Source organism: Caretta caretta, chromosome 7, assembly GCF_965140235.1.
Source record: "Caretta caretta isolate rCarCar2 chromosome 7, rCarCar1.hap1, whole genome shotgun sequence".
NCBI classification, from domain to species: domain Eukaryota; kingdom Metazoa; phylum Chordata; order Testudines; family Cheloniidae; genus Caretta; species Caretta caretta.
Window position 1 is genome coordinate 92,875,706 of NC_134212.1, and position 27,468 is coordinate 92,903,173.

Consider the following 27,468-nt stretch of genomic DNA (forward strand, 5'->3'; position numbering starts at 1 on the left):
ATACACACAAAGCATGAAAAAATGGGTGTTCATCACTACAAAAGGTTTTCTCTCCCCCCATCCCACTCTCCTGCTGGTAATAGCTTATCTAAAGTGATCACTCTCCTTACAATGTGTATGATAATCAAGGTGGGCCATTTCCAGCACAAATCCAGGTCCCGTCCCCCCCCCCCAAACCCACTCTCCTGTTGGCAACAGCTTATGTAAAGTGATCACTCTCCTTACAATGTGTATGATAATCAAGGTGGGCCATTTCCAGCACAAATCCAGCTTTTCTCCCCATACCCCCCCCCCACTCTCCTGTTGGTAATCCTGTTGGTTTGTGGGGGGGAGAAAACCTGGATTTGTGCTGGAAATGGCCAACCTTGATTATCATACACATTGTAAGGAGAGTGATCACTTTAGATAAACTATTACTAGCAGGAGAGTGGGGTGGGGGGAGAGAAAACCTTTTGTAGTGATAAACACCCATTTTTTCATGGTTTGTGTATATAAAAACATCTTCTGTATTTTCCACAGTATGCATCCGATGAAGTGAGCTGTAGCTCACGAAAGCTTATGCTCAAGTAAATTGGTTAATCTCTAAGGTGCCACAAGTACTCCTTTTTGCGAATACAGACTAACACGGCTGTTACTCTGAAAACTACTCTAGCTTTGTGTCACCTGTGGGATTCTCAGCGGGAGGAGTCCAGGGTTGAGTCCCCAGCAAAGCAGCCAGAACAGGGACCAAGGATTTAGCCTAATGAGTGTCAAAATTCAGGATGCAGAAAGTGGGGTGATCAGGAAAAGAAACTTACAGAAGGGTTTAAAAGCAAGCCCACCCCACCACTTTCTTATACCTCTTTGCTAACAGCTTGACAATAGAGTGGAATCATCTTTGCTTTATTTTTTACTTTACTTTTTGTTTTCGATCTTGTCCTTCTGTTCTGTGGTGTGTAAATTACTTTCATTTCCCACACCCAATTAATGCAATATTTGTGTATATGCTATTCTAGCACTTACTCCAATCTGCACCTCCCTTTATATCACCATTGAATTTAGTCCTATGGTTTTACTATTCTATAATATATAGTTATATTTTATATGGAACTGTTAGATTATTTTATCAATAGTCTGAATTGTTGATACCCAAAATACATACATTCTCTTTTAATCTAAAGATTATTTGGATGTCATATTACTATAGAAAACTGTATGTTTTGTTAATATATAAAAAAGCAGTGTCATAGAAACTGAGTTCCTATCCAGGCTGGTAGAAGTGATAGCAGACGCATATTCTGTCTTGTTTCATAAAGTTTAAGAAAACAACTTCAGTACTAGGTAGTTACCCTCGTCTGTTTACACACACCGAGATAAAAATATATTTGCTACCATTATCTGTAAGTAGCCTTCCTTTTGTTAGTTTGTGACACAAAACTATAACCTTATGAAACATAATGTTTTTGTGTGCTAGCACTCTATATTAACCCAGTGGTTATTTTTCTGTATGGCTACCTGTTTTTAATTATTTTTAAGAGATGGTGTGTCGTTGCTTTGTTTGGTGGTACCTTGATACTGTAGTGATGGACATCTTAAAAATGCTTATGAGCATAATAGTTTATAGCAACATTCTTTAGTCCAGAAAAAAAACACAGTCAACCAGAAATTTACCAGAGAAACATTACGGTCAATGAATTTATTATTTAAAGTTGATTACAATGGCCACCATCTTAAAATGGTTGGGGGGGTGGTTACATTTTATCGTTTTTCTAATTGTCCTTTTCAAATATTAAGTGAAACACTTCACAATGATACACAATAATTTGCATGTGATAGAAATTGAAAAATACTATGAATGTTTTATATAGTGAGATTGTTTTTCTCCTCTTTCTTCCCCCCTTCCCTTTTTCTCTGTATTTTTTTAAATACTGACACCTGAAGTTATGCCTGATTCTGTAACAAATCAGTGCAAGGGATGGGTGAGAGGAGATAAGTGTGAATATATTTTTCTCATGTTTTTCTTTTTTTTTCATTTTGAAATCTATTGGGCTGTGAATGATGTATTACTTACCAGGAGCATTGTTATATAATTCCTGAAATGTTTGTTTAGGAGGCTTTTTAAATTTGTTTTTAATTACTTATAAGGGGTGTCTAAAATCCTGCATAGGCATCTTCTTTCTTTGAAAGAAATTTTTTTTTTCTTCCTTGAAAGGTTGGATAACACATTAGAGGAAATTATATTTAAGCTGGTGCCTGGACTTCGAGAACGTAAGTTTGATTAGTTTTGCTTCCTTTTTTGTGTTATTGGAAGCAGCATTTCTAGTGATATTTCTATATTGCTGATCTGAAACATCACTTTGCTTTTGTTTGATGTTAACTAGAGGAACTTCAGCGTGAGATCGAATTTTGGAAGAAAAACAAACCTCAAGAAAATGGACAAGGTGATTTTTTTGTTGCTGTTCTAGCTATAAATTTAATAATGTATCTGTTCAGTAATGTAATGGCTCCTCCATAGGCCGCAGTCCCATGCAAATACTGGTGTTTGTGTATAGGTCCATTGAATTAAGTGGTTGGAACTACACAGGTGCATAAAATTACACTTTTGCATACGTGTTTACAGGATCAGGGCCACGATACCCTGATGTTTGTCTATTTAGCAATTGTAAATTTTAAATCTAACAATTTCATCCTTATTTTTACTTGCATTTCCCAATAATATTCCCATGTTTGAGATTCATACTACTTTCTGCTTTGAATTCTTAATATCTTTTATACTTGATGTTTTCTACTTTGATCCTAGTTATAATCTACCAGGGGTAAAACATAGAACTACGTGAGTCTTTATATACAGTTAATTTCTTTTGTTATCAAATTTGGCCAGCTGTTAAGTGGGAGGTTGTCAAGAATTAGGTTTGACAAGTAACAGAAATATTTTTCCACAAGTGCTAAACAATTGCTTTATATATATTCCAGAATGGATGTCTTTCACTATTTAGTCTTAAAAATCTTTGGGAGTCCTTTATTGAGCTGATAAGTAGTGCAGAAAATCCAGGGGTTTTGTATTCTCTAAACTGGCTTCATGATTTGGATGCCACAGCGTGTTTGACTTTTTGTAAACCATTTAAAGACACACTGTCAATCCAAAGAGAGATTTATTATGCTGTATGAGGATCATCTGTTTCAAAGAGGCATTGTCAAGTACTCTTTTTATAAATTTTTTATATATTTTCTGTTTATAATATCCTCTTTGCAGTTTGAAAAAATAATATTTCCTACCTCACTAGTACTTTGTACATTTACATTTGGCAAACATTACAGGGACAACTTTAATTTTTTCTCTTCCTATTAATACAATTATTTTAATGTTAGCCTATAGTACAATTTAGACAAAACTTTACTAGTCCACTACAAAGTACCAGATATAATTAGAAGTACATATTAAATAAACTTAAGACAAATATATTTATTTATTAATTTTTATTAAAGATAAACGGAACTGTTGATAGTGTTATTTACTCATCATAATGATCCATTAAAAGAAGGGTGTCCTTTACAAGATAAAGGAATATAACAGAGTCAAGGAAATACACTGTAAATTACCAGTTACTGTAAATTTATACAGTTATAAGGATTGTACGATTGATATATTTTTAACCAGTTCGTCCTTCTAGATCTTCCTCAAATAGTTCAGTTGTTAATCTAAGGACTTCTTTGCTTTGTAAATCAAAGTGTAGAATATAAACGGGTTATGTAGGCTGGCTACTTCCATCTCACCACGATGAAGTCTTCTTGGTTGTCATCTAGGCTGAAAGGTTGCTTGCCTTTGCTCCTACTGTGCGGTTGTTGTGACATTTTGGGGATCACCCAGGTGATTCTTTCACCACCTGTGTTGTAATTTTGGGTGCTTTACTGCTATGCTATAAGAGCTCAGAGTTTTGACACCAGTAGCCAGCCTACAAGCATAAAGGTCTCAACCCTGGCTTCCACCTGCCTAGTTACTCGTTGCAGGGCTGATCCCACTAGCCCTTCTAGTCTCGAGTCTCTCCCAAATCTGTCTGCCCAAGTTCTTAACTACCAGACACTTGGACTTTTCTCCTCCGGTTTGTCACCCCTGAAGGAGTGAAACCTGCCCCCAGTCATGAGTTCACTTGGGCACACACACTCCATACAGTTTGCACAACAAACTCTTGCTTGCAGTAAAAATAAACCAAAGTTTTGTTTGATAGAAAAATCATAAATTCAAAGATGGAATAGGGAGGAAAAACAAACACACGTTACACAGAAAATATATATAAAGATGGAGTCTCGGTCTTTACACTTCTATGTTAGTTAAATTCCCTTTTCTCATACAAGTTACCTATTGCCTCTGAACAGTTTCCCAGCATATACCCTCTGATCTACAGGGGATCCCATGTTTCCCAGATAGCACCCAGCTTAGAGGCTGGCCCTCAGTTTTTGGATAGCCTTCACTTCAAACCCTCTTCTCTTTTAACAGGGTGTGCCTTTTTTTTTTTTTTTTTTTCCCTTTCTGTCAGGCTCTGGTAATTCATGGATACACAGAGCAGGGGAAACTCCCTCCTTCCTTAGTTTTCTTTTCAGTTTAAATGTCTTTCCATTAACTTTAATGATCCACCATTGTATCTTCCTGGCTGGACAATGGGTGGGTATTTGAAGTTGGTTTCATGTAAACAACTGACCTGGAAGATGCCCTTCTCTGCCTGATTACTTCACCCTCTGTTCTGAGGTGATGCTGTAGTTGCACCACAGTTATTACGATTTTCTACACACACACACACACACACATTCATAACCATAATCTGTGTACATATCACCTAATGACCATCAAGGTCAGAACATTACAAGCTTTCATAAAAGACCTTACTTGGCATATACTTATACACAATAACACTGTATACAACCAGTTGATTCAGTTGCTTATTCTCTCGGGTTCAGACACACCTGTTCTCCCTGGGGTGTCTGCGCCCTGATTGTCACAGTTGTTACCTTCTTTTTCTTCTCAGGTGTCTGTGGCAGCTTGCTTGTAGAGATCGATAGGATGACTGTAGGAGTGCTTGAGCAGGGTAGCAGAGAGTGTGAGTGAAGGGTGGTCACTTAAGAGTTTTATACTCTTCTTTCTATTTTAATGGAATTATAGGAAAATACACCTCTTTCAGGTCTCTTTAGATTCAAGGTTGGCTGCCGTTATACTTTCATGGGCTCCATGCCTGGTTTTGGTCACACCTTCAGCTCCTGAGCACACAATCTGTTTAATGAATTTGCCGCATACTTCTAATTGCCTTTGTTCTCTTATCCTCAGATAATCTTTTAAAGTTAGTTTTATCTTTTTTTTTTGTTATTAGTATTATTATTATTATTCAGTCCATTTCCTGAGGGCAGATCTACACTTAAAAGGTGGCAACGGCACAGCTGAACTAGAGTAATGTATAAGTGAAGACACACCTATGCCTATGGGAGAGCTCCTCCCGTTGGCGTAGTTACTCCACCTCCACAAGAGGCGCTAGCTGTGTTGACGGGCAAACCTCTCACACTGACATAGCGCTTTCTATACAAGGGGTTTGGTCAGTATAACTACTGGTGTGAACAATCCACACCCCTGAGTGATGTAGTTATACCAAACTAAGTCTGTAGGGTAGACATGGCCTCAGAGATCTCTTCAGTTTCATTAGGGTTCAGCAGGAAATGAAATTCTGTTTGTAAAAACTCCAGACGCTCTTAATATAAACATTTTCAGTTTTACAGTCTTTTTTAAAATTAAATAACTTTTAAAGAGGGTCTCTAGCTTAAATGGTCATTACAGAATTTATTGATTCATCATAATTTTTGGAGAGATGATTCTTCCTGACTTGGGGGAGGGGATTGCTTACATATTAAATAATTAATAAAGCTCCCATCAAGATATATATATTCTATACTTAAAAGGCTTCTTAGATTAGAAATCAGTTTAGCAAGGTTATTAAATTTCAGGTTGGTACATAAAGCATTTTACCATAGCCATGATATTAACAAACCATATTAAATGTTTTTCATTCACTTAGAATACTTGCAGATACGCCATTTCAACATTTAAGAAATAAACAAAAATTTTCTGTAAGGCATTTTTCCTAGCATTTCCAGAATGAAGATTTTAGAGTGATTGTGAAAGAAACCCATTTCAATAAGGATATTTCCAGCATTCTTTTGTTTGGGTTTACTACAGTGTTTTTTTTCTTAGAAAGGGGAGCTTGCAGAGACCCGCTATACTCCTGGGTTTTATGTCTTTGATAAGGATCTTCAGTGTTCCTCTTCGAGTGGTGTCCCTGTGGGTGCTCCATTCTAGGTGTTGGTGCGTCACTGCGCCGGAGATTGGAGATTTCTCACAGCAGTACGCGGTCGGGGGAAGGGCACCCACAGGAGTCGTCTCGTGCAACCGTTAGAACCTCCTGTAGTGCGCACTCCCCCAACCGTCCTCGGCTGCAGACAGATTTCCGCGGCAGTGCTCTCTTTGATACTTTCTATTAAAAAAAAAAAAGTTGCAAGTTACATAGGAACTTCTTTTTAGTCTATACTTAGTTACACTGTTTAGTTGGTCTTAGTCTATACATAATTACATAGTTTCATTAATTTCTCTTAGATGTTTTTCTTAAAAAAAAAAAAAAAAAAAAGGAAAGGAAAGGAAAAGAGAAGAACGAAAAAGACTTTTTCTCTCCTTAACTCCCCTTTGGGAATAGTTTCTGTTTACCATTGCCTTATCTCTAGAGAGGTGGGAGAGGCTTAACTGCAATCATGCCGGGCTCAACAGGATTTAAAAAGTGTGACTCCTGCCGTGAACTGATGATGGCCACACATCCTGCATTCGCTGTCTGGGAGAAACTCATATCTCCCAGAAATGCATACATTGCACCAACTTAACAACAAGGGCAAGACGTGACAGGGATCTCCGCTTGAAAGTGCTTGTCCTGGAGAAATCCCCCCAACCTCCGCGAGAGACATCCTCCGGGGAGTCTCATAAATCGAGATCCCTAAGCTCTGATAAGGCTCTGACTTCCAAACTGTAAGGAAGCGAGCCTTGACCTCTCCAGCAAGGGTCTCTCAGAAAAAGAGAGCTTCCCCAGCGAGGTCTTTACCCTCAGTGCTCCACTCATCCAGAGTTAGCACTTACGAGGCACTGGGCTCCTCCAGCACCATCCCTCAGTGGAGCCCTGCCCAACCTCAACGCACGGCACAGGAGTTGAGACGTCAAGTCTCCTCCACAGCACACCCCGGTGCAGAGCACGGCACAGGCAGCGGCACCGCGGTCAATGCTGCCACCACCGGCACTGACCCAAGACTTGCTGCCGCCTAACAAGCCGAACCCAGTACGTGTTGGTGCTCCAACGGTCGACCACAACCCCAAGGCAGGACCAGCACAACTCCTGCATCCTGCTGACATAGCAGTTTCTTCAGCACCACAGTCACCGCTGCTCGGCACTGAACACTCCCCGAGCTACATAGCGCGGTACCATCCTTCATCTCCTGCACCACTCTCCATGCATAGTGGCAAGGAAGGAGATGTGCAGGACAATGGCGTCTCCTCTCAACGTTCATCCCCATCACAAATGAGACCTACGTGGAATGCTAAGCCTCATCCCTCCAAGCATTTACAGCCCTGGTATGCACAGCACTGGCCTTACCCATTACCACCTTAGCCCATGCAGTGGCCACAATGGGGTCCTTGGCCCACATACCAGAGCCCCTATTCTGGTCCCCCTTCCCCAGCAACAAGAGGTTCCAGGGTACACCCATCATTACCACACAGAGAAACCTCTGACCCCCCTGAGACAGAGATAGAAGAGGAAGAGATACTATCTCAGGCAGACCTGGATGATTCACCACGTGCCCCACACTCATCTTCTGCACCAGATGAAGCAGTGACGCCGTCTACCCCTACGACACCAGATGACCTGAAACGGTTCCAAGAACTCTTCAAAAGAGTAGCAGACAGCCAAGAAATTGCCTTGCATGAGGTGCAGGAGAAACAACAGAAGTTGTTAAAAATCTTACAACCAGCATCATCGACCAGGATTGCCCTCCCCATGGATGAGGCTATAATGGAGCCTGCAGAGGTAATATGGCAAACAGCAGCATCGGCACCACCCACCAACAAAAGGGCTGACAGAAAATACTTCGTTCCAGCCAAAGGCATGGAATTTTTGTTTTCACACCCTCAAGCCTGTTCTCTGGTAGTAGAGGCTGCTAATCAGCGCAGTAAACAGCCTCATTTCTGCTCCTCACTGCAAGATAAAGAACACAAGAGACTGGACCTCTTTGGGTGAAAAGTTTACTTGTCAGCCACCCTTCTGCGTAGAGTTGCCAACTATTCTGCTCTACTAGCAAATTACAACTACTCTAACTACAGTAAAATACAAGAGCTTGTGGAGGATAAAGCATAAACATAGCATAAACGTCCTCAACTCATTTATCGATGAGGGTCAGTTAATAGCCCGCACAGTGCTGCAAGCCTCAATGGATGTAGCGGACACAGCTGCCCGAACAACCGCAACAGCTGTCGTAATGAGAAGAACATCATGGTTGCAGGCTTTGGGAATTCCAAAAGAACTACAAATAAAAGTGGAGGACCTCCTCTTCGATAGGGATAAACTATTCTTGTCTCAAACAGACAACATCCTCCATACCATGAAGGTCTCCCGAGCAATGCTGCATACACTAGACATACACCCACCGCCAGACAAACGCCCTCACTTTACACCATACTAGAGGTCACGAGACGCCTTGTTTAACCGTCAACAAGCAAGATACTTCACTCAGAACAGACCCAAACAACGGGCCCAGAGACGACGAGCTCCACAGAACCAGGCCTCGTCCACCTGTCCATTTACATCTAAGCCACAATTTTGAAGTCATGGTCAAGAGTATGCACGACCTCCCCACACCTCTAGCGCCAATAGATACCCCATCCCACAATTTTGATCACCGTCTATGCCCAGCTTACCATGCCTGGGCTGTGATAACGACAGATCAATGGGTTTTGGAGATCATGCAGTCTGGCTACACCATTCCTTTCACAGCTATCCCCCCCCCCACAGTCCCCCCTTCCCCGTCCCTCTTCAGGGACCCCTGTCACGAGCACCTTCTGCAGCAGGAGGTAGAGCACCTCCTACTGCTGGGTGCTGTAAAACCAGTACCACATCAATACCGAGGGAGGGGGTTTTTATTCCAAATATTTCCTGACAGAGAAGAAAGGAGGGGGATGGAGACCAATCTTAGATCTCCGAAAACTCAACAGGTTCGTATGCAACCGCAGGTTCAAAATGGTCACTGTGGCCCCAATAATCCCAGCGCTAGATGGGGGGACTGGTTTGCAGCCCTTGACCTCCAAGATGCATACTTCTATATTACAATACATCCTGCCCACAGACGGTTCCTGAGGTTCACAGTAGGACCCATCACTACCAATACAGGGTCCTTCCCTTCGGACTGTCCCCTGCTCCCCGCATGTTCTCAAAAACGCTCACGGTAGTAGCAGCACATTTACAATGCAAAGGAGTCATCATCACCCCCTATTTGGACGATTGTCTTCTCAAGGGTACCAACCGACAAAAAACAGCAGGCATGCTGAAGACCACAATAGACCTGTTTCACCACCTAGGTCTACAGATAAATGAAAAGAAATCCACCCTGGAACCAACCGAGCAATTGGAGTTTATTGGAGCCGACGTAGACTCCATACAAGCCAAGGCAATATTGCCAAACCACAGATTCACTACATTGACCAATCTTATTTCCATGGTGACCGTCAGCCCACAAACTTCAGTGAGGACATGCCTCCAGATTCTGGGATGTATGGCAGCTACGACTTTCGTAGTAAAGTATGCCAGACTCCATATGCGCTCTCTGCAGCACTGGTTGAGCATGATCTATGCACCCAGCAAACACTCAACAGACGTGTGACACTACCACCCAGGGTTATCCTCTCCCTACAATGGTGGACAAAGCCAGGGAATGTATGCTCTGGGATTCCCTTTCAACAAGACTACCCATCAGTGACTATTACAACAGATTCCTCCCTGATAGGTTGGGGCGCTCACTTGGGTCACCACAATGTACAAGGCAAGTGGTCTGCAACAGAAACCCGACTACATATCAATCTCCTGGAACTCCGTGCAGTACACAATGCATGCTGACGCTTCCTCCCTCTCATACGAGAAACCTCAATCTCTATTCTCACCGACAATGTAGCATGCGTGTTTTACATCAATCACTAAGGAGGAGCCAGGTCTCACTCGCTGTGCATAGAAGCCATGAATTTATGGAACTTCTGCATCCGCAACAATATAAACATCACAACATCATACCTACCAGGGTGCCAAAACATTACAGCCGACAACCTCAGCAGGCACTTCTCACAGGAACACGAGTGATCCCATGGGTCATCCAGAAGATATGACTCGATAAAGCATACATCATTCTCATTGTCCCCACACAGCCCAGACAGACTTGGTTTGCGTACCTCTCACGTCTAGCAGTCTATGCCCCACAACCACTGCCTTTCCGGATGGATCTCCTTCCTGTCCCAGAACAAGAGCCTGACGCTCCATCCAGACCCAGCGAAACTTCATCTCAAAGCATGGCTCCTCTGTTCGGAGAAAGTAAAACAGGTATTACTAAATAGCTGTCCCCTCACCACTAGAAATACTTACCGCCATAAGTGGAAAGATTCTCCCTTTGGTGTCAGCAAAAACAGCTGAATGTGGCCAAGGCGCCTCTCTCTATGATTCTAGACTGCCTACTAGAACTTAAGGAAACAGGGTTAGCCATAAGCTCTATTAAAGTACACCTCGCTGCCGTTATGGCCCTCCACGAACAGATAGAAGGGGCTCCAATATTCGCTCACCCGATTAAATGGCGCTTTCTAGCAGGTATACAGAACATGTACCCAGAGGCATGCCAACCTGCACCACCATGGGATCTCAGTCTTTTGTGTTCAAATGTCTCACAAGACCACCCTTCAAACCTCTAGCAACCTGCTAACTCCTTCATATGTCAATGAAGGCTGCATTCCTAGTGGCAATCATGTCTGCCAGATGTGTCAGTGAAATAGGAGCATTTATGGCTGAACCACCGTACACTGTATTTACCAAAGACAAAATTGTTATGTCCTCACCCAAAATTCTTGCCCAAAGTGGCTACAAATTTTCATATTAACCAAACCATAACTTTACCTGCCTTCTATCCCAAGCCACATAACAACTCTCGAGAAGCAACATTGCACATGCTAGATGTCAGACGGGCTGTAGCCTTCTACTTGGACAGAACTAAACCTTTCCGCAAGTCACCAAGACTATTCGTCTCTATAGCAGAGCGCTCTAAGGGCTCTACAGTATTCACTCTGAGACTTTCCAAATGGGTCTCTACCTGTATTCAAACTTGCTACCACCTGCATCACACCCGTGCCCACATACCCATGGGCATCAGTTCCCACTCAACGCAAGCCATGGTGACATCGATTGCATTCTTGAACAATGTCCCCTTAATAGATATTTGTAGAGCTGCAACCTGGATATCGGAGCACATTTTTGCAAAGCATTACGCTATCACCTAAGGCCTTGTCTCAGACTCTATCGTTGGCCTTATAGTGCTCTCATCAACGGAGGGACTGTCGGGAGAGCGTGTGCTACAGGATGTGCCAACGGCTGCACGAGACGACTCCTGTGCGTGCCCTTCCCCCGACCAAGTACTGCTGCGAGAAATCTCCGGCACAGGGACACACCGATACCTAGAGTGGAGCACCCACAGGAACACACATCTCGAAGAACCATCGTTACTGTACAAGGTGAGTAACTTCTTCTTTCTTCTTTTTGAAGTCCTTTTGACCAAATTGTGTTTAACAGTTGCAATTTTTACAGTTAAAACTCCAGTTAAATATTCTATACAAAGTATGAATCACAACAACCAAGTTTGCATCCATTTTCCAAAACATAGCATAAAAGGAATTGGCATAGAAGGTTAAAGCAAGATAAAGTTAAAAATGCAGCATTTCCAAGTTTTTGTAAACACTCTTAGGCTTCCTAAGTATCTCCCTTGATACTTGGGGACTTGTCCCTGAGGTGACAGGAAGCAGAAGCCTCCTGGAATTCCTTTGATTAGCTAGAAAACCTCCTAACATAAATAACTAAAAACATGTTTGTCATACTCACCAAGCACCCTGGCTATAATCTGCTTGTAACTATATGTTACTATTCAGTAAAGGTACAAGCAAGTTTGTTATGACCTAATGTTTTAAGAATAAGTTATAATAATTTTATTAATATCAGTAGTGAGGTCTGTTCACCGCAAGTCTCAAACTACCAAAATATGCTGCCACAGATATAGGGTCTTTCTGTTAGAGCAAAGGTGACCTTGGGCTGAGGGGTTCTGGATCTGCAAAACACTTCTAAGTCCAGATTACAGGTTGGATAGATATGTTTACATAACAGAAGCATTTGGAATAAGTTAGACTCCCAGAAAGTGCTTAGAAATCTGCTCTGAAAAGAAATTAAGTATATGGATTTCTTACTGAATAATTTCACTAGTGTTTCCTTGTGGTACCGGCAGCAGCTTAATACTGTAATGTGTGAAGGACTTTTCTGCCATGTGTGGTTTGGTTCTTTTGACTTGAAGAAATTTCTTGGATACTGATTCAGTATTATAAGTCTAAAAAAGATTTTTTTTTTCAATCGCATCAAGTCATGCTTTAATAGGTTGCTTGTACCAGATGCCTGGACAGTTGCCTAGACAAGATCATAGTTGAAATAGCTGCAAGGACTTTTCTGGGAAATAGCATAGAGCTCTTAAGGCCTGGGAGGGGAGTTTGAATTCCTGTCCGGGCGTCCTGAAAGATATTTCTCTTGCACATGTTCCTGGATTGTTTATCTAATTGAAAGTTAGCTAATTCCCTAGTGTCTGGTATTGGAAAAGCCTTAACAGGAAACCCAGATCCTTAATTGAAGCTTCCTCTATTATTCAACATTAGTAACTACTGAAAATTAAAGTTATGCAAGGTTTTGTATTTGCTGCAGAAGCCGTGAAGCACAGATAATTCTCCACAGACAAATGCTTGTCATATGTACTTTGCCTGTTCGAGGGAAGGGGTTTAATTCCTGGAATTTCACAGAACTTTCCTTGGTAGTTTGATACAGTATATCCTGTTTATAGATGGTAAAAAGCAGCTGCAGGGACAAATAAAAATGTGGTTTGTTCAACTAGAAAACGTGCCAGTGATTAGTGATGTCTTGTTTCTGGCTTGTCTAAGATATTTTTCTTTCCAAAAATTTGGAGTAACAAAAGTGGACAAGGTGAATAAGGTACTATGTCTGAAAATGTGTGCATTTATTCATTAATTACTTTAGGCATGAGAGATTGTTTTCCATACAGTTTTGATTCTGGTTTCACATTTTAACTGTTTTTATTCATGTATGAGTAGTTTGAGGTGGAAATAAAAAAACATAATAGAACCTGATTTAACAGAGTATCAGAATCGGCAAAAAGTAATCCATTCAAGTCACTTGTTTATCTCATAAACCAGTTTTTGCATGCATGTGAATTGGAGCTGATAGATCAGAATGTTTAAACTGTTCTTTTGTCCTAGTTTCATTCTTATTTCTCAATTTTTATCAGCTACTCATTTTTCTGTAACTCATGTCAGCACTTTATTAGTCTTGATATGTTGAATTAGTGTTTTGTACCTGCAGTGAACAGCATTTATTTAGTAACCCCCTAAATAAAATAGAAAGACTCTGAGATTGCCACTATTACAGAGGTGGGCAAACTACGGCCCACGGGCCACATCCGGCCCGCAGGACCCTCCTGCCCGGCCCCTGAGCTCCTGGCCCAGGAGGCTAGCCCCCGGCCCCTCCCCTCCTGTTCCCCCTCCCCCGCAGCCTCAGCACACTGTGCCACGTTCTGGGCAGCTGGGCAGCGCAGGTGCAGAGCTGCGGCCCGACCTGGTGCTCTGGGCGGCGCGGCTGTAGCACTGCCAGCCACCGGTGCTCCAGGCAGCGCGGTTAGGGGGCAGAGGGGAGGTTGGATAGAGGGCAGGGGAGTTCGGGGGTGTGAATAGGGGTTGGGGGGGTCAGAGGGCAGGGAACGGGGGGGTTGGATGGGGCAGGGTCCCGGGGGGCAGTCAGGAATGAGGAGGGGGTTGGATGGGGCAGCAGGGGGCAGTCAGGGGTGGCGGTCCGGGGGTGGTCAGGAGACAGGGAGCAGGGGTTAGTGGATGGGGCAGGAGTCCTGGGGGAGCCGTCAGGGGTAAGAATCAGGGGGGTCGGATAGGAGGCAGGGGCCGGAGCACACCTGGCTGTTTGGGGAGACACAGCCTCCCCTAACCGGCCCTCCATACCATTTTGGAAACCAAGTGTGGCCCTCAGGCCAAAAAGTTTGCCCACCCCTGTACTATTAGGTGTATATAATAGGTGTGTTGTATGTTGTCTTCCAAACTTGTTAAAAGCTAAGCCAGTTAGAAACACACCATTTTAATTTGCTGTATGATTAGTATTATTTGTATTACAAAAACACCCAGAGGTGCCTGTTAGGATTGGGACTCTGTCAGGGGCACCAGAATGGGGGGGTCAGGGGGCCACGGCCCCCGCACTTTTAAAAGTGGGAGGGCTATGCACTTTTTACCAGCCATGAGGGCGAGTGAGGGGTGAGGCAGGGGCGGAGAAGAGTGAGCGGGGACGGGGCCTTGGGGGTGAGGGGCAGCATGAGGGCAGGGGCTTGAGGAGAAGGAGCAGTGCAGAGGTGGGGCCTAGGGGCTGTCACCAGTGGGGCTCCCCCCACTTCCCCCCACTTTTAGGAAGCTTCCGCTGATACTGGGCTCTATTGTGCTGGGCACTGTAACATACATGGTAGGAGACACTCCATGGCCTGAAAAGTTTACAGTGTAAATTAAGATGCAACAAGTGGGTGTAACAAATAAATGGAGGGAATGGGTGAAGGAGGATAAAAGGTAACTGATAAGAACACATAGTTACAGAGGCTATGTCTTCACTGCAAAAAAAAAAAAAAAGGAGGGGGCGTTTACAGCAGTATATTTAACATATTAGCTGTAAAATCTTAGTGGAGACATGGCACCTGTAGATATTACTGCAAAGTCAATACTGTACCTCCACCTGTGGCTGATCTTGCCTAGTATACTTCATGGTAAAAATACAGTGCTTTGTCGCCTCTATCCTTTACTGCAGGATAGCTAATGCATGTTAGTTATCCCACAGCTAATGCATGTTAGTTTTGCATAGTTAAATGAGGTTGACTTATTCTGAGATGTGAGCTTTATTAATTACAGGAAGTAAACACACAAAAATAGACTACCATAATCACTATTCACCACCTGCCTAACCACTATCTGTAAATTGGCAATCCTTTATGTGCATGTAAAATTGAAATTTCAGTAGTAAACTGCAATTTTCAAGGCTTGTAAATTGAGCTGTTTTTAAAGAATGCACTGAATGAAATTCAGTCCAATAGCATATTTTTAAAGAACATGCCAGATTTAAAATAATTGAACCAAAGCATTTTAATGCATTTGGGAGAATTTAGCTTTAAATATATCTTTGATTTCATATCTATATCTCTGTGTGTATGCATGAGTGTACTAATTCATTCCCAGACATTGCAAACCATTCCTTTTAATTGTATGGTACCTGAATAATCTGATCTTTATATTTTACAGATGAAAGTTCAAAAGCTGACAAGCCCAAAGTAGATGAAGAGGGTGATGAAAATCAAGATGATAAAGATTATCATCGGAGTGACCCACAGATTGCTATTTGCCTTGATTGTTTACGGAACAATGGGCAGTCAGGGGATAACATAGTAAAAGTGAGTTGTTGGAAAGAATCTGTGCTGCTTATTATTTCCTGACAATTTAAGATAAACTTCTGTGGGAGAGAGTTTTGCAGTGTTCATGACCTATAACCATCTCCATTGTCGCCATAACAAAATCCTCTCTTGGTTGGAGCATTATAAAGAATCTTGCAATTTTCACAATTCGCTGCCTATAAAATTACTCATTTGTGATTAACCTTTTCAATAATCTATAGGATTAGCACATGTTGTGGTAAAACAGGATGAGAACTGGAATACCAAATAGAAATGTACACCGTGGTATTACAATATTTTAGATCTTCTTCTGTTGTGGTTTGTCCACTTAACATGAACAGGCTCAAATATCTTCCCATCACTTTCACAAAAAAAGTATTTAGTATTTTTAACCCAAGGATTGCTCGAGTACTGAGGAACTGAGAGCCAAATCTTCTGAGCTATAAACCTGGTGTTGACACTAACTTGTTCTGTGACCTTGGGCAAGTCACTTTCCCTATTTGAAAAATGGAGATGATGAGGCTTGCTTACCAGTCTTCCAGCACTTAGGGGTATTTTCTTTCTCTCATGTCTGAACTCTTTCTAGGGGGAGTAAGCTATGTAGGAATCCTTGCCGATTTTACTGTCAAATTGTCAAACTGCTGCAGAGAGAAAATCATAAAATGGTAGATACAAAGTACTCACCTAGTCAAATACTACAAGATGTTTTACTGTGTAGGTGTGTATTTTAAACAATCATGCTCAATATTTGAAACTCTTACTCAGTAGAAAAGTCTTTGTTCTGACCTAGGATCATCAGAACTGTGTGTGTGTCCATGTCCCTCCCTCAGCTTGATAACTCACATGTTGCAAGAAATGTCTCTTTCTCCCAAGATAGGTCTCTGTGTTTTGCAGGTTGGATGAAAAGCGTTAACCACATAAGCGCTAGGGTCTGCAATAACAGATCACATCTCAACATTGGGGCCTTAGAGAGTTTTCACTGGATTACTTGAAAAAGGTTTTAGTCTTTTACTCTTATAAGCCAAAGAGGTTTCAAGAAGTGTTCCATCTGTTCAGCTATCATGTGACTGTGTCCCTTTCCTGTTAGCCTATGTCCCTTTTATATTTTCCTCATTTCTGTATTTTTTTAAAAACTGTACAAAATACTGATACATTGGAAGAACTTGCTTCGTCAATGTTGTTGATTCCCTTAAAAGAAAGTTAAAAGCAATGCAATAGAGGACCAGCAGGCGGCTGGACAAAAATGTCTTCCTGAAGCCTGAGATGTAAGGGGTTAGCAAAGTAAACTGCCTCCATCAACTTTCTGAACCTACTAATTCCTCCTGTAAAGCAGAGCACAGGGTTTCAGAAGATGGAGTCTCCAAGGGAAAAAAAAAATCAGAACACCTACTCCAGAGGTAGAAATCAAGGAGAAAATGCTGGAAAAATCCTGGCAGATGGTGAAACCCAAGAAAAGGAGACTAGGAAAAGAAAAGACAAATCCTCTTGATAACGTAATGTCAGTGGCAGAAGTGAACCTGAACAGGAGTACTCAGATATCTGAGGAATCAGCTAAAGATTATACAGAAGGGACTTCCTGAAGTCATCAAGAATGAACAATTGTGAAATAACTGTATTAATGTTAGAAGGGAAATAGTATTGTGTTTGCTTTAAGTGAGATGAGCATAATATTGTGATAGCTGCATTTTAGAAAATAAAGGTTCAATAGGGAATGGGTAGGGGTATCCTAGGAATGGAGGAGATTGACAATAGAGAGGTAATGGGGAGGAGCCCTTAGGATCAAATGTAATTCAAGTTAGCAGGTGATAATCAATCCCTGAGGGTGAGGGTCAAGGTCCCATAGGTGGAGAATGTACCATCTTTGAATTACAAGAGAAGCAGTCCAAGTATTCATGGGGAGAGTACAGAGGTTTAGGGTTCAGCAAAACACTTGTTTGGGGAGTGATTTATATGCTGTGGTGGTATTTTGGTTTTGGATTGAAACTATGGGAAAGGCAGGAGTGGGGAGGCAGAGGGGAAGTGTTATAGGAAATAGCTAGGGAAGTTTAGAAATAGAAATCAAGCCATATTCAGGCAAACTATCACGAATGCAACACAATTAGAAACCAGAGACATCGGACACACAAGGATTCATGCCATCAAACAGCTAAAAAAATCACAATAATTTCAAGTTTTTCAGTAAGCTTAAATAGTTATTCTCAATGGCTCTTCCTTTTAAATAACATCTTTGAATGTCAAAGGGCTAAATAATTGCATTAAAAGGGAAAAAGTTCTGGCCAAATTTAAAAAACATGCTCTTAGATTATTGTACTTCAAGAAACTCATTCTCAGGAGGGGCATCTTTATGGGCATGAAAGGTAATTGGTTTAGGCAGATCTTTACTTTGGCTGAAGCAAAAAATAGATGTGCATGTATTTGCTGAACATGTATGTTTTAACATTAAAGACCAGTTTAGCTTGTTGAAGGGCACCATGGCTGGGTTATTAATAAGAGTTGGCTCAGTGCCTCCCAGTGAAAAGCAAATCTTTTTTTTAAGATTTTTAAAATTCTGAAGGACTTTAGGATGGAGAAATTATACCTGGAGGAGACTTCTGTTTCACACTGATTCTTTAGGGGGACAGATCTGACAAAAAAGTCAAGAGGGGTGGGAAAACAGGTGTAGCATTGATTTCTCTGTGCTAATAACGCAATCTCAGATTGTAGGAGAGAACTGCACCCGTGGGAAAGAGACTATACATTTTATTCACACCCATACTAGGCTAGATGTATTGTTTCTGTCTAAATCCTTAATGACGCAGACAGGACCTGAACAAATTGGCACCATTGCAGGTTCAGATCATGCATCGCTGAAAGTAGTATTTGATAGGTGGGATAGGTCCTAAAGATGACTTTTTTGGGGAAAATGAACTGCTTGCTTCTCCAAGACAAAGATCGGGTTTCAGCAGTTAAAGAGGATATTGTTAAATACTTTCAGATTAATGATATACAATGATCTGATATTTATATTATACAATATAAAAAGAGGTCTTATCTGGGAGATAGGTAAAACTGTATTTAGGGGCCATTTGAATAAGCAGAACTCTCAATTGAAGAAAGAAAGAGCTCAAGAAAAAAACAGAACTAGAATGGGAGATTAAAAGATTACAAGAAAGTCATACAAATAGGTTCAAAAGAAGAACATCAACGATTAACTAATATAAGGGGAAACTGAATATGTTGATGACAGATGCCACTGAAAAATCCTGTAGGTATCCAAAGCAGATGTCTTATGGAAAAGGAAATAAAAATGATAATCTTTTGACTCAAAAGTTTAAAGGGATTCAACAGCAACGTGTTATTCCAGTAAGTAAAAACAATCAGCAAAAGATAATTACACACCCTAATGAAATATGTGCTATTTTTGCTGCTTATTATAAAAACCTCAGTATGTCAGATTATCCAAGCTCTGAAGCTATTCAGAAATATCTGTAAATAGCAGGCTTGCCAAAGATAAAATTGATTAAGCAACTTAAGTTAAAGAAATAACAGAAGAAGAAATGTTAGAGGCAATAGCAAGCATCAACAGCGATAAAACTCCAGGACCTGATGGTGTTCCAACTGAATTTTACAAGATATTTAAGGAGGTATTTGTGGGTCCCTTAAGAGGTACCTTTTGCCCTTTTCTGTTAAAGGAAGAACTTCCACAACCTATGAAAGAAGCTACTGTTATTCTCCCTAAAGTAGGAAAAGATCTTACTTTATGCACTGTTGAATCATAACATAAATATTTTAGCAAAAATACTAGCTAGCCAATTGCAAAACTCCATGCTCTCAGCTTATATAAATCCAGATCAAACTTGATTAATTAGAGACAAATGTCAGACAATATTCAGAAAGTACTTGGAATCATCCAAAATGCTGAATCGAGTAAAGATTTATTTCTTTTGTTATTGGTTCTTGTAGAGAAACCCTTTGGTAAAATAGAGTGGAACTTTCTATTTCAAGTCCTGCCCCTTATGGATGCTGACCCCCAGTTCCTTAAATAGATAATTGCTTTTTACACCGGTCCAAAAGCAGCTGTGCAAGTTACTGGGGTTAAATCAACACTGTTTGAATTACACAGAGGGACTAGGCAAGGATGTCCATTGTCCATTACTTTTTCACTGGCATGGAGCCTTTTGCACAAAGAACAATGAATCTATCACAGGGTAAAACTTGCAGGAACTTCATAGAATATCAGGGTTGGAAGGGAAGTCAGGAGGTCATCTAGTCCAACCCCCTGCTCAAAGCAGGACCTAATCCCCAACTAAATCATCCCAGCCAGGGCTTTGTCGAGCCTGACCTTAAAAACCTCTAAGGAAGGAGATTCCACCACCTCCCTAGGTAACCCATTCCAGTGCTTCACCACCCTCCTAGTGAAAAAGTTTTTCTAATATCCAACCTAAACCTCCCCCCACTGCAACTTGAGACCATTACTCCTTGTTCTATCATCTGGTACCACTGAGAACAGTCTAGATCCATCCTCTTTGGAACCCCCTTTCAGGTAGTTGAAAGCAGCTATCATATCCCCCCTCATTCTTCTCTTCTGCAGACTAAATAATCCCAGTTCCCTCAGCCTATCCTCATAAGTAATGTGCTCCAGCCCCCTAATAATTTTTGTTGCCCTCCGCTGGACTCTTTCAAATTTTTTCACATCCTTCTTTTAGAGTGGGGCCCAAAACTGGACACAGTACTCCAGATGAGGCCTCACCAATCCCGAATAGAGGGGAATGATCACAGTCTTCGATCTGCTGGCAGTGCTCCTACTTACACAGCCCAAAATGCCATTAGCCTTCTTGGTAACAAGGGCACACTGTTAACTCATATCCAGCTTCTCATCCACCGTAACCCCTAGGTCCTTTTCCGCAGAACTGCTGCCTAGCCACTCAGTCCCTAGTCTGTAGCAGTGCATGGGATTCTTCCTTCCTAGGTTCAGGACTCTGCACTTGTCCTTGTTGAACCTCATCAGATTTCTTTTGGCCCAATCCTCTAATTTGTCTAGGTCCCTCTGTATCCTATCCCTAACCTCCAGTGTATCTACCACTCTTCCCAGTTTAGTGTCATCTGCAAACTTGCTGAGGGTGCAATCCACGCCATCCTCCAGATCATTAATGAAAATATTGAACAAAAAAATTATCAGAACGTATCTTTAAATACAAGTACTGTCATATTATTTTTAACTAAGCCAAATATTTCCCTAAAATAAATTTCTAAAGAAATCCATGACTTTGGGAAAGTGACATAATTTACTTTAAATCCAATCTGAAATGCTAGCTATAAATTTGCCAGATTCTGAAAAGTCTGCTCCAGAAAATTTGAAGGTACAAATGGGCAACAAATTCTACAAGATACCTGGGAATTTAAATCTCAGACAACCTAGAAGAGCTCTATGATTTAAATGTCAAACAACTATTTCAGCAAATGAAAAAAGATGCAGAGGACTGGAGCGAGTATGCAATTTGGTTAGGAAGAAGAGTCCATTCAAAATAAACGTTTTGCCAAGAATATCTATCTTGTTTCAAAATCTTTCTGTGATTATCTCAGATAAAATCCTTGCAGGAATACAAAGGTTGTTGTTAGAATTTATATGGAACAAGAAAAGACCTAAAGTGAGTGTAGATACTTTATACAGACCCATTGAATAGGATGGGCTAGCTGTTCCAAATATCTATGGTATTTTCAAACTAGCCAGTGCAAAGCAGTAGCAGATTGGGGGTGCTCTAACTCAGCCAAACACCGGGTCTTTACTGCCCAAGAAAATTGTGGCAGTGTAAATGTCACCAGCCTACCTTGGATTAATAAAAAAATCAAGCCTTCCAGAAAGTTATACACATCCTTCATGAATTAATAATAAAACTAAATAAATATAGGCACTACAGTAAAATTAGTTAACAGTAAACATGCCCACTCTAATAAATATTCTTGTAGCAAAAGTTGCATACATGCTATTTAAGTGAGGGTGCTGTGTTTCAAAATATCTAACACCCCGACTCTGATATGTTCCTTTAGGGTTTAATGAAGAAATTCATCCGCTGTTCTACACGAGTGACTGTGGGAACCATCAAAAAGTTTCTCAGTTTAAAATTAAAGCTTCCGAGTTCTTATGAGGTAAGTTCCCCTGCCCCAAACTGCAAAATATAAATTTAAGCTTCAGCTAAACAAAGGCTTTTTAAAATAACTCAATCAGTGGGTACAAGGCAGTATTCAGTCTCTGGTACAAGGTTTTCTAAACCTGGAAATGAGCCATGCCCACTAAAGGGCACTTAAAAAATGGAGCACCCAACTGCACTTGCTACCCAGGCACCTTCATATAAATACTGCTTGTTGCTCAGCTTTGGAGTGACCATCATTTTGTTTTATCAGTAAGGTTAAGATTCTGTCACAGGTATTTTTAGTAAAAGTCAGGGCTTCTGTGAACTTTTGTTTGTTGCCTGCGACCTGTCCCTGACTTTTACTAAAAATACTCTGGGGAGGGAGGGACAGCTGCTCCAGCCCTTCCACAGCTCTTGTGGCAGGGACTGACCCAACCCCAGCCAGCTTCTTCGGTGGCCCCGGGGCTAGCCGCTAGTCAGCTGTTCCGGGGGGTCACTGCTCCAGCCCCCATGCTGCTCCTGCAACAGGGGCTGACCCAACCCCGGCCAGCTGCTTTGGCAGCCCAGGGCTGACAGCAGCTCCAGCCCTGCCCCAGAAGAAGTCGTAGAGGTCCTGGAAAGTCACAGTATCCATAACAGAATCTGTGTAATACTTACGTATTAGTTATCTTTTCAGTTTTTTGATATACAGGTCTGTTTTCTCTTCTTGCCTCCTTTTATATAGTTAATAACAAAAGTGAGCCCTATAGCTATAACTGCTGAGAAAGGAGGAGTGGTAACTAGACACCACCTAACCAAAACATTCTGCAGTTTCATTAGTGATTCTTCATTTTTACTGTGTAATGTGAAAAGCAGCCCAGTTCTGATAGACTAGCCTATGTCTAAGAACTTATATGGCCTCCATTACCATAGTATCTGAACACCTCATGATCTTTAATATATTTGCCCTCACCATACCTGTGTGAGGTGGAGAAGTAATATTCAACTAGTCAGTGGAGCAGCTCCTCTGCTAAGCAGCAATAGGAAAATTTCTAAAAAGTCTCAGTGGAGATAAGACCTGAGTGACGATAAACAGGGGACCCCACAATGCCATTTTTGTAGAAATGCTTCTCACAGACTTATCTCACTTCATCACATTGCTTCCTTCTCCTGCCCTAAGTCCTCAATTAATGAAGAATGGTATTTGCATTTTTGGGTTATTCTTATGTTTTTTAATAAGCAGGAAAGTGTGATAGTCATGTGTGTATCCTTAGGACTGAAAGAGTATTGCAATGTTCAGAGCATCTTCCAAGGCACACTGTAAAGCTTTTCTCTTTACTCAGATAACTGTATAGGATTAATAAAATCAATATTTTAGGGGGAATTCATCTGCATTGACATTTCTCAACATGTTATTTAAGTCAATGTATGGTTCATGCACTAAGAGTCTCTGGTGGGATTATTAAATACCTAAGAGATTCACTTATGATTTCATTTAAAGTAACAATTTTATATCTGTTGGACTATGTCATCATTTTTTTTTAAAGCTGGATGTACTATGCAATGGTGAAATTATGGGGAAGGATCATACTATGGAATTCATCTATATGACAAGATGGAGACTAAGAGGCGAAAATGTGAGTACTTTTATGATTTTTACATGTATTTGTGTGTGCCTGTGTAGAGAAAGATTTCTTTATAGAGTTTGTATGGCTTCATGGCTTGGTCCAAAAGGTGTTCTGTGATCTTTACAAAATTTGTATTTAAAAATTAATCTCACATACTCTTCAGATTATTTATATTAAAAAATTCTAAGATTAGTTATTGAAACACTACAACAGGCATACTATATAGAGTTTGACATTCAGAATTAGCAGGAATACAAAGTTTGAATATACGTTCTAATTTTGAATTCTTAGGTGAAATATCTGAAACCACAAACACTTAGTCATCCTAGGAATTTCAGCTGAAATAGTATGATCCCTTAACTTGCAAAAGTCTAAGAGTTTGTGTCCAATCATTCTGTATTCAGAATGCTCTATTTATAATACGATGGGACATTGAGAAATCATTCGAGCCATCTAATTATTTTGACATTGCTTAATTCTGTATTCATGTCATGTACACTAAACATATAATAATGTCCACAACAGATAGGACAGCTAATTTTTTACCCCCACATATATAGTTTAGAAAAGCAATAGCTATCTTGCTGAAGGACATTTCTTAGGGATCAATAATCAAATTAAGTTAGTAACCCTTAGGTTTGTTTTGGACCATTAACTACTCCCATTTGATCACTAATTGTCAGAAATCATCTCATTGTCTGTTGTATTTATTTTATCTTTCTTTTATATATTCATTCATGTTATATGTGGTTATATATTTTGCTATTACCTTGCAAGGCTTTGGATTGTGTGCAAAGTGGTTGCATTTCAGTGCAAGGGGAAGCTGCACATGGGTTCAATTAAGTTAAGTACTGGTGTAGTTTTACATACTGAGCTGTAGTAAATTCCAGAGCACCCCCATCACTCTGTTTTTCTGATTTACGAGTACTCACTGTGGCATGGGCAGAGGAGATGGGATTAAGCACAATGATGATCAAACAACTTGCAAACTTCTTTAACAGTTTTACCTTTAAACCTAGAAAGACCTTTAAAAAAATTAATTTCTGCATAGCAAATATTGACTGGGTTTGAGGACAGAATATTGCACAGAGATTAAAATAGCTATCAAGAATGCAATATTGCGCCATCAAAGAGTGTTTTAATCTAAGAGTAGTATTGCCCTTGAATCCAGTTGATATTTGTTTTACTAACCTTCTGAATTTTGGTAACATTGCTTTGTGCTCTAAGGAAATATTGAGGAGAAATGAGGCAATAACAATAATAGAATGCATTCAAGATGGCTGAACTACTGCCTCCTGTCAACACATGGATCCTTGACAGTTGTATTGGTTTGGAGGCAATATTTGGACAAATGCTCATATTTGCATCAGCTTAAATTTTTCAAAAAAATTAAAAGAAAAACTTTTTCTTGGATATATATGATGTAACTGAAAACTCAGTGAAATTTTATGGATCATTTATAGTCCCACAGAATCTCCAGGTGATGCATTCACCTTTTCCATTGGAGAATTATAAATTATTCTTAATAGCCAATGATTGCAAACCAAAACCAACAGAAAAAAATATAAAATGTATAATACTATCATCTTTGAAGTAGCTCAAGTCTCTTCAGGGTGCTATTCCTGCCTGGGTGAAATATTTCAGAAATTATGTTGGTAACAAACTCTCCAGTTATTAATCTATTTGGAAACTTTTTTTTTTGGGGGGAGGGGGGGGAGGTGGGGGAATTATCAAGAAGGTTATAGTAAGGCAGCTCCAATGATGTATGCTCTTCTGTGGTTGTCTAGCCCCTGGTCAAGTTGGTTTTAGGCCAAAGTGTGGTACAGAAGCTATACTGGTTCTTAGCTGATAATCTTTCTTTGATGGATGAAGCTCAGTTAAATCCATTATCTGTGTCTATGACACTGTTCACTGTGACCTTTTGTTGACACACCTCTGGACACCAGGAGAGCTAGATATAGTCTAAGAAACAATGATAATATATTCCTTGGAAAATGCTTTTCTATTTTAAAAATAATTAATTTTAATTCTCTAATTTGAAACAAAAAAAAATTAAACGATTGATGATAAATGTATGTGTCCAGTTGTGGATGCCTCTTATCTGATCAGAAAATCATCTCCTCCGCAGTTTCGGTGTCAGAACTGCTCATCTTCGCAAGTCTGCTCACAGGATGGCACTTTTTATCAGGTAAGAGGCACTCACGACTGTACATATTACAGATCCTGTCAACATTTTAATTGTAACTCGTCATTGTGGAGGTTTTATAACTCTATGTTCCTCTGAGCTAAAACTTGACATATAAGGTCTAAGTCGTCTATTTATTCATTCCATAAAGCTTGTATTGAATTAATGAAGTACACTCAGGAGTTTTAAGGCTTACGATTTTTTAAATAAAGGCTTTTTATCTTCATGCTTCAGTGCATACAATGATCGCCAGCAGGGTGCTAAAAGACGGCTCCACTCTTCCCTTTCTCCCCTTGTCCTCCCTTATGATAATACTGCATGGTTAGGGACTGCATGGTACTGCATGGTTAGGGACATAATGGAAGTTTATACCTCTCTAAAGTATCCAAAATTGGCGAGTAAAGAAATGTTAGATTTTTCTAATGTTGTGTTCCTTTTTACTGCTTTAAAATTTGGAAATGGGCTGACATCCCAGCTTCATATCCCTCTAATGGAGCAAACCAAAACTCTAGATCTAAACACTCCAAAACATTGGAATCAAAATCTGATCAAAACTTTCTCAAATTTTCATATTGTTCACAATGGGTGTTCTAATTTAGCCTATTTTAAAGAAGATTTCAAGCTGCAAATTTGGATCTGAACCTGGTTTCAGTGTTTGATTTGAGCCCATCTCTATTAAAAATGGCTGTTTTTTAAAAATGACCCCAAGTAATATTTTTCTTACATGGAAAACCAAAATTAATGATCAAGGGTCAAATTCTGATACAAATGACACTTTGCAATTGTGTTGACTTCAGTTGAGTGACTTGGGTGTAACTGAGGACAGAATTCAGTCCAAATAAAAGGGTGTTCTAGAAAAACATTGTTGTTCACGCATCACAATTTGTATTTGTTCAGTTAGCTCAACATTTCTAGTGGTATGCAGACTTTGTCCACAGCAGTTTTGAGTATAGTATCGTCTCATACTAAATTTTAGGGGTGTAATTGTCCTCAGTGCTTGTGTGTAATTCCCATTAGTGTTAACAGAAGTTAGGTGCTTGTGTTCAGAAGCAAATACATAGTCTGCAAGACCAAGCATTAGTTTGAGGTGTGAAAGATTCTTAAATGTTAAATGGGATGGTTTCCTATTTCTCATGTAGTAATCATATACTGGACTAAATAATCTGAGATTGAGTTTATTTGAGCATATGGTTATTACTTATAACAAGAACTCACTTAAGGTGTTTTCTGTCTTCTCACCCAGATGCCCTAGCTACTGTAAATACCTTTGCTCTAATTGTCTGATTTTTCAGATTTCCACACCTAAAAGCCCACAACAATTGTGATCACTCCAATTTCTGACTCTTTTTCTACCATAGTGAGAAAAATTCATTAATTTCTTGCATAAGTCTTGAATGCAATGGTTATTCTTTTTTTCGGTCTCTGAGATTCATCTGTTGTATTTGAAGAATGAAAAAAGAATGCAATATTTTTGTTGCTAATGATAATTTTGTTAAACCTCAGTAATTCCACCCACACAATTAAAGAAGTCTGCACCTCAACTGTTGTCCCTTCTGCTAGTGAAGTCAGAGGCTATTTGAACCCCATGCTACTGCTGACATAATAGACCATTCCTGATTTTGTGTTAGAGAAGCTTCAACACTGAAGTAAAGTTATGTGGAGAAAACATCAGACTTCGACTGAAAAAATATACATTATATAAATGGAACTTTCAGGAGCAAGTGACCACAAG

At 40.4% G+C, this 27,468-nt stretch overlaps 1 protein-coding gene and 1 long non-coding RNA gene across 3 annotated transcripts in view; one reads left to right on the top strand and one right to left on the bottom strand.

The window, feature by feature from the left end:
* The window catches only part of PCGF5 (polycomb group ring finger 5), a 65,775-nt gene that overhangs the window by 24,841 nt on the left and 13,466 nt on the right, over positions 1-27,468 (top strand). Inside the window, exons 4-9 of one of the 2 annotated variants that reach the window (XM_048856604.2) lie at positions 2,192-2,247; positions 2,361-2,420; positions 15,686-15,834; positions 21,862-21,960; positions 23,471-23,560; positions 25,680-25,739. In XM_048856604.2, the coding sequence (XP_048712561.1) occupies positions 2,192-2,247; positions 2,361-2,420; positions 15,686-15,834; positions 21,862-21,960; positions 23,471-23,560; positions 25,680-25,739 (514 nt within the window). The remainder of the gene's footprint in view (positions 1-2,191; positions 2,248-2,360; positions 2,421-15,685; positions 15,835-21,861; positions 21,961-23,470; positions 23,561-25,679; positions 25,740-27,468) is intronic. The other variant, XM_048856608.2, reaches the window with a different exon arrangement.
* The window catches only part of LOC142072812 (uncharacterized), a 44,329-nt gene continuing 20,300 nt past the window's right edge, over positions 3,440-27,468 (bottom strand). Inside the window, exons 2-3 of the long non-coding RNA XR_012669391.1 lie at positions 10,487-10,612; positions 3,440-6,491 (exon numbers count right to left, since the gene is read on the bottom strand). This is a non-coding gene — a long non-coding RNA (uncharacterized LOC142072812). The remainder of the gene's footprint in view (positions 6,492-10,486; positions 10,613-27,468) is intronic.